Source organism: Vigna radiata, chromosome 4, assembly GCF_000741045.1.
Source record: "Vigna radiata var. radiata cultivar VC1973A chromosome 4, Vradiata_ver6, whole genome shotgun sequence".
Classification (NCBI taxonomy): Eukaryota; Viridiplantae; Streptophyta; class Magnoliopsida; order Fabales; family Fabaceae; genus Vigna; species Vigna radiata.
In genome coordinates, this window is record NC_028354.1 from 16,101,515 (window position 1) to 16,112,198 (window position 10,684).

The 10,684-nt window shown below is 33.2% G+C and overlaps 2 protein-coding genes across 3 annotated transcripts; one reads left to right on the forward strand and one right to left on the reverse strand.

Annotated features, from left to right (window-relative positions):
* Positions 1 to 350: 350 nt before the first annotated feature.
* Positions 351 to 3,711, reverse strand: LOC106759359 (probable purine permease 11). 2 transcript variants are annotated; one of them, XM_014642503.2, is made up of 2 exons: positions 3,465 to 3,711; positions 351 to 1,852 (listed from the first exon to the last, which is right to left on the reverse strand). In XM_014642503.2, the coding sequence occupies exons 1-2, from the start codon at positions 3,469 to 3,471 to the stop codon at positions 777 to 779; spliced, it is 1,083 nt and encodes a 360-aa protein (XP_014497989.1). In that variant the 5' UTR covers positions 3,472 to 3,711; the 3' UTR covers positions 351 to 776. The 2 variants fall into 2 exon arrangements, with proteins under 2 accessions (XP_014497989.1, XP_014497990.1); XM_014642504.2 differs by lacking the exon at positions 3,465 to 3,711 and adding an exon at positions 3,336 to 3,406.
* A 1,267-nt stretch (positions 3,712 to 4,978) lies between these two features.
* LOC106759360 (acyl carrier protein 1, mitochondrial) lies at positions 4,979 to 10,468 on the forward strand. Its single transcript, XM_014642505.2, has 2 exons — positions 4,979 to 5,211; positions 10,064 to 10,468. Exons 1-2 carry the CDS (start codon positions 5,038 to 5,040, stop codon positions 10,238 to 10,240), a joined length of 351 nt encoding a protein of 116 aa, XP_014497991.1. The 5' UTR covers positions 4,979 to 5,037; the 3' UTR covers positions 10,241 to 10,468.
* The last annotated feature ends 216 nt before the right edge of the window (positions 10,469 to 10,684 follow it).

Genomic DNA, 10,684 nt, shown 5'->3' on the forward strand with positions numbered 1-10,684 from the left:
ATGAAAAAAAAAAAAAAGAAAAAAAGAAATTAATTTTGGATAAATTGTACTCACTGAAATCAACACAGACTATTCACTCTCAAATAAATTATTCACTTAATTCGTTTCAGTAACAAAAGTAAGATATGATAGTTTATAAAAAGGTCAAAGATTAATAATCACATAATTTATAACACAAATGTAAGTGACATTCATTTGTGATTTTCTTAGTTCTGCTTAGAAAATTCTCACTAAATTTTTAACAGCTACCAGGACAAAGTTTATTATCATCTATCAGTATGATATGATAGCTATATCACTAAAAAGAGATTTGATTCATAAACAGATGCTTGTGGTTGTTACAGTAGAGGAGAGAACTCATAAGTATATAGCAATTCAATTGCATATGATAGGATTAAGAAGTTGGACACTGACAAAGATTACAATTAATCAATAATTAGAAAAAGGCAAAGAAAAAGTTATATCCAATTTGAAATAATCTATGGAATAACCAATAATTATTTTCAACTTATCACAGTTCACAAAGCCATCAAAAAAATATTTGGAAGAGACTTCCAATCAGTGCTGACACCTATAATATTTCATTTCCTTAATGAGAGAACAATATCTATATCTATAGAATAACAAATAAACCTCCTTAATTGTACTATCTCACTCTTTCAGTGAGAATGAGGAGAAATGAAATCTAAGCTAGCAAACGCTATACTGAAGCAATCAAAGCATAAAAAGGAAAAAAAAAAGGTACTATAACAAAGATATGGCTAAATTCAATGTTTTCAACAAGCAGAATCATTCTGAGAGTGAGCTTGTGCACGTCTTGCCTTTGCATCATCAAGATAGTTCTGATAGATGTAAGAGGCAAAACCCCATAGAGCCAAAAGCATAGAAATTATCTTCACCCCATTCATCTTATCATGAAAAACTATAACTGCAGCAATAGGAGTAACAGCTAAAGAGACAGTGCTGATAACGTTGGAGTAGAGAGAAGATACTAGGAAGATCAAGCCAACAACACCAACAGAGCATACCTGCCAGGCTATTGCTGTCCAAACCAAAGTCATTACATAAGCAACCTGTCCTTTCCCAAAACTCTCCATTTCTCCATGCATAGTACGCCATTCCCCACTTGCAAATAGGCCTATTACAGCAGCACCAGTGGCAACAAGAGAAGTGTAGATTTGCATTTCCAAAACAACAGAAAAAGTTTCCTTCTTCAGAACCTTCTCAAATGTCAGTTGCATGAGGGAAAGCAAAAGAGAGTACGCTGCAGAAGCTCCAAGGGTACATAGGAAACCAATAAGGTACTTTCCCTGAGAAAGACCTGATGGTTCCTGTGAGTCCTCGTTAATAGCAAGGAGAGAAGCAGAGAAAGTGAGAACCACTGTAGAGTTTATAATCAAAAGTGTGAACTTTTGAGCATTGATAAAATATGAGAAAACTGCATTAAAGGCTAATTGTGATGCACAAATCAGCGAGTATGTAGAAGCCGAGAGGTACAACAGTCCAGTGGAGTACATCATATTATCGGCAGCAATTAAGACTCCTAGACAAAAATATATCAAAACAATAACTTTGATGGAAGATGAAACAGAAGTTGAAGTCTCTGCAGGTGAAGGAATTGTATATAATGGAATGAACAAGAGTGGGAAGGCAGCAGTTTGAACTAGAGTAGCCATCCATTTACTATTTCCACCCTGATCATAATAAAATCTTCCAAGGATAACAGCAGCAGATTGGCCTATGATAAGAAAGCCTATACTGAGTGCCACAAGAAACCACCATTGACATCGCTTATATTTATTAAATGCTAATTCAGACATTGTTCCAGGTGCAATCATCGGTTCTTCATTGTCTGTAATTTGATGCAACATTGTAGTTAGTTTTTTTTTTTTTTTTTTAGAAGTACTTCAAAAGAACCTCTAGAACATAAAATGAAAAAAAGACAATCCCATTTAAACTCAATACATAAGTAGAGCACTCTGCACACAAGTTAACAGTTGGACATGGGTATATCAATGTCCATTCCTATCGAAGAATGATTTTATATCAATGTCCATATAAATCATGTAACTAATTCAATGCACATATGCACATTCATACTCTACTTTATTTTGATCACAGAACCATTTTATCAAGACAACTCATTTCAGTATGCAAGACTCAGTTGGAAAACATTTGTTTCATCTAACATACTATGCTCAGATTAATTAGACAATCTATTTTCAAATTTCAAATCGAAAATTTCATAGCATTATATCCAAGATTTGGTTCCCGGAATATCCCACTGCAGAGTTCGACTAAATTCAAAATGCAATGATACTCACATGTCAATTTAAACATACAACAATATACAGCTTTAGCTGATGTAGGATTGTCTACTAACCAGAATACTCTTAATACTGTTATCGAACGAATCAGAACGCATCCTTGACAAAGGTCAGTGTGGCAAACTCATACATGCATCACATCCGGCTAATCCAGTTAACAAAGTAAACAATGATTCAGAGCATAAACTCTTCAAAACGTATCATTCTATTCACAACAAGCAGGCATAGTTCATACTTTGCTTATTACAGATTCTTCAGGCACTCAATTCATCCCCACAACACATTCTAACATTTCATTCATACAATAGAGCGTATCCCTTATACTTCCCTTTTCAGACTTTTGCAAGTTACTACTACAACTCAAAAACATCACCAATACACATATACTCAGCAGAATACGTACATTCATACAACCATTCTCACAAATATAGCATACTATTCTAATATTCAAGTTTCAACGTCATCACCATATTTGAAACAGTCCAAGACATTATCAAACAAAACATATATAATCATATCAAACACTATGAATGTGCACTCAGATTTGCAATCCATTAAACATACAGGCACCTCTTGCTGGACATAGATAATTCAGTTATAAAACATATTCAAACCGACATCATAACTACAAAGTATCAGAAACCATTCGGTCTAAATATGCCTGAGCATAGAGTAGCTATATACCACGGCATTCCCCAAAACATAGCATTACACTTACCAGCCAACAACCTTATGTTCGAGCAATCCCCTGTCTTAGAATTCTATATCGTGGCAGCAGAAAATATATCATCAAACTTCTTATTTAAAACTATAACACAGCTTAAAATACCAAACATGTAGCATTATTCAGGACATAACAATGCATAATACAACACTCAAATCAAAAGACTCGAGAAAGAGAAAATTAACATACATAATAGAAATCCCAATTCCATGACAACCAGATTATTACATCACAACAGCACAATCTAAATACAATAACGGAAAAAAAAGAAAAAAACTGCATACCCTTTGACCTTGAAGACTAGATGAAGAAAAAGCATGAAACCAATAACGGAAAATCATGATTGAAGCAAAACCCATATATTATTTTCTATAAAGTATGAGACTTTGAATCGAAAAAGGAGAAAGAGGTACCCGTCATGTTGTTGAGAAGCAGCGAAGAAGGGAAGAGGTTAAGAGAGAGAAAGGTTTAGCAATTAGAAGAGGGTGAAAGGGAACATTGGTACGACGAATGAGTGAACATGGGAGAGTAAGTTGTCATTAAATGAATCGAATAAGATTCAAAGGTTTAGGCGTGGAATGACAATTTTCAATCGCACGTTACAGTGGAAGCTATGAAAGAGCTGTTTGGAGAATGACAATAGAATCACTATACCAGAAAATCCTGTTTTTACGTTGGGGACAAACAGATTAATGTTTGCTATATATAGTAAGAGAAAAATAATTTTTAAGAATCAATAACTCTCATTTAATATAAAATATACAATGTAGAGTTAACTCTGACTTTCTGATAGATGTAATTAGATTACTCGTTTTAACATCGATCTTATATTGTTAACTGATAATTTAAAAACAACTAATAATATTTATCATATTGGTTTAAATCTTCATCTAGATTTTTTTATTTATTAAAAAATCTTAACTAAATTATTAAATTTTAATTAGTTTCAGTTGAGTTTTTAGTTTTTAAATTGTGAGGCAATTTGGTTTAATACAATATTAATGATGTTTTATAAAATATATGTTTTTATTTATTAAAATTTGATAATAATTTTATATTTAATTATAATTTTCAATTTCGAAAATTTATTTTATGTTAAAGTATTATAAGGATTCTATAATACATTAAAATATGTATTTTAAATTTATAATATAATATATAATTAACATAAACAACACCATTTTGTTCTCTCTTCTCCCTCAAATCTTTGTTTTTTTCAATTCTTCAAATTCACTCCAAAAACAAAACAAAGGATAAATAAATATTTGCCTGCAGCTTAAAATATTCTTAATATTTTAAACAGGCTTTCAATTATAATTAACTCGGATTTAAAATTTTCTATGGTTTTTTTTGTCTATATAAATTTAGAAGATTTCAAAACAACCTATTATTTAGTGATGATGTAGATATTTATATCTAATGCGGTTGCTTACATCATATCACTAAACTGTAGCCAAAACCATTTATTTTAAATAAGTTTAAAGATTAAACTTAAAATTCAATGTATTTATATTGAAAATAAAAGCTTTTGCAGAACTGGTCAAGGCCATCTTCTAACATAAATTAAATTATTTATATACACATATATAATATTATTTATAGGTCTTGCAAATAAGTTTTATAAAAAAATTAAGGGAGGAAACAGATTATTTTTTAATGTTAGATTAACTGTTTCATCTTTAACTGTATAAAGTATAACTTTTTACCAGCACAATGAAATGTAAAGTATAACATATTTTTACATTTATTTAACATGTGGTAAAATAGTTAGAAAGAAATATATTTTTGTAGTTTTTGAAAAAAGAAAATATTATATAAATATAAAAAATTTATTTGTGTTAAAATATCAATTTTTTTAATACAAAATAGATTTGAAGTGAGAAGAGGTAGTGCAGGGTTTAGTTATTTAGATTTGCTACAAAATACATCAAAGCTATTGGTAGAGTCACTTCACTTGTTTGCAAAAGAAAGGAGAGAGAGAGAGAAATGGCAGTGAGGGCCGCCGTACTCCGCCACATTCGTGTGCCACTCCAAGCCGTTCCAAGACTTCAGCCATGGCGTGCCATGTCATCACACGGCGACGACCATCTCTCCAAAGAGGAGGTCATCCAAAGAGTCCTGGCCGTCGTCAAAGATTTCCCCAAAGTCGATCCTTCCAAGGTTTCCCTCTTCCTTTTCCTTCCCTAATTTCATTTCTTCCATCCTTTTTCGTATCCTTATTGCCAAATAAGAAATATGGGAAAAGGGTACTCTGAATTGTGATCTGCTGATTTCACCAAATGGGTTGTCCGATTGTTTGGGAGACGGGGAATGAATGTCGCTGGCCTTTTTTATTTTGGCAAAAGGGTTTTCCCGCACTTGGAAATTTAGCTCAATTGGAATCTGGGTGGTGTTTGGGTTCTTAACTGCCTTCAAAAATTGTCAGTGGGAATTCTGATTGATTTAGCTATAAGGGTCTTGCATCTTCCTGAAATATGACATTTTTTTACCTGTAACTATCTGGGTAGTGTTTTCATTTTGTTGTCTTGGTTAATTCGAAACTGAAAAATTGTCATTCCGTCGATTTAACCAATTGATGTTCCCCGAATTTAGCTCAGTAATAAATAACCCGGGTTGTGATTGTAATCTTAGTTAGTGTGAAATTGCGGATTAGATATTCCAAATCGTTATTCTGTTTATAGAGCCCACAAAGTCTTCGCAACATTTGAAAGTTTGCCGTAACTACTTGACTTGTTTTTGTGCTTTGTTGTATTATGTGAGACTGTGTATAGTGATCCGTTTATTTTGCTATATGGATTTTCCCATAGTCAGGAAATTTAGTTCAGTAATCATACGGTTACTTTTGGTAGTCTTAATTTTGGGAAAAGTGCAAATCACAAATCACTATTTTATTGATTTTCCCGAAAAGGTTCTTCCGAAATGTTCAGGGAAGAACCCTAACAGAGAGTTTCTCTCACCTTAAATTATAACTAAACATTTTGTATATTCCATTCATTTCCAAATTATTTATACCTCTTTTACAGAAGAAAAAACAACCTAACTAAGTTTCTAAATCTTTTGTTCCGAGTAACCAATAGCCATTCTATTCTCATTCTAAGCAAACAGTACATGTGAGTAGCACCTCCCTCATGTGGTTCTCCACTTGTTTTGTTCCATCATGTAATGGCACATTCATTAGATTAGTCATCATCTTTTGCAAACTTTCGGCGACCAATTGTTGTGGACCAATTGTTGTAAAAGCTGACAATGAAAAAATAAACATCATGAACAAAGGATTTCTCGAGACATGTAGATCACTATCTGTGATGTATCCTGCAAGTTCTCCAAGATGCAATAGGAACTTTTCAAAATTTCTGAGGATCTTAGAACTAGTCAGGATTTCTAAAAAGAGAATAAAAATAAACCTAGAATATTTTTAGGAAAAGAAGAAAAAAAAAAGAATGACATTAATTAGAGAAGAGTGGCTTTGATGATGTTTTCAAAATGGAAGAAAGGCTCTATTTATAGAGCTAGAAAAGGAGTGATCCAAGGAAAAGATCTTGCGGAAGAAGCTTCATGTGCCTTGCGGATGAGTGAAACCACTCTTTGAATGTGGATAATCCTGAGCGTGACTTTTGGATGAGTGGTATTTACCATTTGAAGTTGCAACTTTCAATGTTCCTTGCGGAACGTGAACTAAGATGTTTTCAAAATAGAAGAAAGGCTCTATTTATAGAGCTAGAAAAGGAGTGATCCAAGGAAAAGATCTTGCAGAAGAAGCTTCATGTGCCTTGCGGATGACGTGGATAATCCTGAGTGTGACTTTTGGATGAGTGGTATTTACCACTTGAAGTTGCAACGTTCAATGTTCCTTGCAGAACGTGAACAACTAAACCAACTTAGATATTCACGTTTCGTAAGAAAGGTTGAATGTTGCAACTTTAAGTGGTCAATACCACTCATCCGAAAGTCACGCTCAGGATTATCCACGTCCAAAGAGTGGTTTCACTCATTCGCAAGGCACGGTTTCGGGAAGCTTCTTCTGCAAGATCTTTTCCTTGGATCACTCCTTTTCTAGCTCTGTAAATAGAGCCTTTCTTCCATTTTGAAAACATCATCAAAACCACCCTTCTCTAATTCTCTTTTCTATTAATTTCATTCTTTTTTTTTCTTCTTTTCCTAAAAATATTCTGGGTTTATTTTTATTCTTTTTAGAGATTCTGGTTAGTTCTGAGATCCTAAAAAATTCTGAGAAGTTCCTATTGTATCCTGGAGACTTGCGTAATACACTGCGGATAAGTCCTAAAGGACAGTGACTTACATGCCTCGAAAAATCCTTTATTTGTGATCATGGGCCCTCCAATACCTTGTTTTGGGTCTTGGGCTTCCATCTAGTTATGGGTCTGAGCTTCATGGTAATTAAGAGCTTTAGCCTGGTCAATGATGTCCACATCACTAGTGGGGAATGGTTCAAATATTTAGTGAGGGAATTTATGTAAAAGAGAAAATTCTGTTATTGTTTTTAGCTGTTCATTCTTCTGAGAGTGATGTTTTATCAAAAAAACTATAGGGGACTAGGGCATGGTGTGACTCAAACTTTCTTCTATACTGTATTTGATTACGATTTCTGTCAATATCTTCCTAAATTGGTGGCCTGGTCCACAGGACTCATATCACTAAGAAGTGGGGGAAGGTTTGGATGAGGGGAATTGTTCTCTATGTGTTGTGTGTCAGACCTTACCTAGTATGATATTTGGCTTCTATGTTATTTTTGTTTTTTATCAAAATATTTATTCAGATAACAAGATTCCTTTAATGAAGCATAATTTCTGATAACAAGATTCAGGTAACAAGATTCTGACAATTTCAGTAAGATTTTGAGTTTGCATTTTTTATTGTTTACATAGCACATATTCCGGAGCAAAAGGTGAAAAATAAAATAATAAAGGCTTTCATTTTTATGAAGGCATTTAGAGTTTGATGTGCCAAGGAGTGACGGATTGGAGTTTGGAAGACTGTCCCCTTGCTTTGAAGCATTTATTTTCTTTCTGTTTTTCCTTTTTTTTTTGTATTCTGTCTTGTTTTTATCCGAATTCTAGGTAACTCTCTCCCCCTTAATAGAGTTAAAAATAATAATTCTCATAGACAAAGCAAATTATGAAATTATAATTCAGTCTAATGATCGGAATGATGCATGCATGTTTATATAAATAATATTCCCTGTTGATTTTCTTTTCAGTATTAAGACTCTTCACTCTTTACTTGCTTTGTGTGTGTGAGGGAGGGCTAGGGGGCTGGTTAAGCTTTCCTCAAACCAACTTGGTGGGAGATGAGAGAGAGATGAAGATAAGGTGTAACTAAATATGAACTGTGTAATACACTTTTGATTCACTTCAATGGATTCTTAAGTAAATGCCCGATTTCATATAAGTATTGTATTTTGGAGATATCGGACTATGGGTGTGGTTTGGTGGGTAGTAATGGTAGATATTTATGAGCTAGGGTCTCAGATAATTTGTGTTTTTGTTGCTAGTGGTGGTGGAGGAAGAATAGCATGGGCTTATTGAGATGTTGTATTGGAAGTGTGAGGTTTTGTTTGGATCGGAGGTTATTGGCTACATTGGTTGATGGAGATAAAGTTTATGGCTTTAGATTTCATTTGGTGGCTATTGTTGGTTCATCCACTATGTTTGATTTTTGCTAACGTGGAAGGATTATATAGAATGAAACTTTTATCTGTAATTGATTTAGGCTTCTTTGGGATTTTGCTTGCTTCCTTGATTTTCACTAATATGGAGTGGTTGTATGGAATTAAATTATGAATTTTATATTTTGAGAGTTAGAAGGACTTAATTTGACCCTCCTTACAGGGTTTGGCCCTAACAGGCGAGAAAAATTTACAGGACCAAAAAACTTCCCATTAAAAAAGTCTACAGGATCAAAATATCTACAAAAGTCCTGTAATTCAGGATCTATCCATATGCCTTCTATTTAGAAAAAATATTTATTTTGAATACAAGAAAAAATACAATTAATTCTTAATTTGTCGCAAATTTAAGTGTTTTTAATTTGTCAAAGAATTATATACAAACATTTTAATTAGACTAACATAATGATATTGTTTTTAAGAGTTAAGTAAAGTCTTGTATAGGACCAAACCCACCTTAACCTTGATCTTAGTCCACTTGAGAAGGGATTGGGTTTTTTTTTGGTCCTTACTTGAGGAGGCTTCCTAAAAAGGTCTTTTTCAAGGATGAGCTAGAACTGACTCATGAACTATGGGTCAAGTTGACAACTTTTTGAACCTTTGACTTAAATGCAAGATAGAAAAAATTTCAGGGACTCGTTTGCATGAAATAAATTTCAGCAACTTATGTATTAATATCTCAATTTTTTAGGATCAGATTAAGTATTTCCTCAATTTTTTTCCTGATTCCTGCATTCAGTTTTCAGCTCTAGGGAAGACATTGCATCTGAAATATGTAAAACTGGATATGGTTGTGGTCTTTATTTCCCGTTTCTCGTAGACTTTTATCTATTAACTTTTATTCAAAATTTTTTGGTTCCTCGGGGATTACCATCAATACAACAAATGCATAGTTATGGTTAAATATCTCTTGGTTCTTTTTGTACTCACTCTTTTAGATAAAATCTGGGGTGGAAGCAACTACACTTTTGCTCAGTCAGCCCACTCTTGAAATGTACAGGTTTCACTATTAGTTGATCTCAAAGGCCTTAGATTTCTTTATCTTGAATTTGTTAAGAAGTGGACTTTAAACTGAACTTAACACTACAAAATTAGCTTGATGAGATTTGCATATATTTATATAGTATAAATTCGTCTTATTCTTAATTGATGTGGATGTGGGATCTCCAACCACCTGCTCTTTGTAACAAAACTGCTAAAATTTTCTATAATTTGATTGCACCTAGTGTTGTTCCATGTTGCAATTTTGGTGATGCACATCTGGTTAAAACTGTGAGCATTGCTAATGAAATGTTCTTGTGTTTACTGGTTTCTTCTGCTCCTCAGGTGACTCCAGATGTCCATTTTCAGAAGGATCTGGGTTTGGATAGCTTGGACAATGTGGAAATTGTAATGGCTCTGGAAGAGGAGTTCAAGTTAGAGATCCCAGACAAGGAAGCTGATAAAATTGACTCCTGTAATCTTGCTATTGAGTATATTGCCAATCATCCCATGGCTGGTTAACTAATATGTCTTTTTTTCCTATTTGTCTTCTTGTTGAACTTTTGAGCATCACTGCAACCTTGAACCCTGCCCTTACTTTCACTGGATGTTTCTGGAATCTGGTGTTTGTCATCTTTTCCTTTTTCTCTTTTGAATTGGAGTGAAGGAACTGGTTGTTTAGAATAATGTGAATTGTTCAGAGAGGAATTTGTCAATGAAAATTGGTACTGGTTTTTTGAAGGACTACAATTTCTACTGTAGACTTTTTTTAGCCCTGCTAAATCTCTGAAATATGATGAATGTATTACAGACTTTTAAGTTTATATTTCTTTACTATCTAAAAGTTTGTTTAGTTTAATTAGCAATAAATAAGTTTTTTTTTGCTTCTAAAATTTTTTTAGATGCTACTCGAAATAATATTTTGAAGATATGGTAGCATATTTTTTTTATATTTATTCCTTTCTT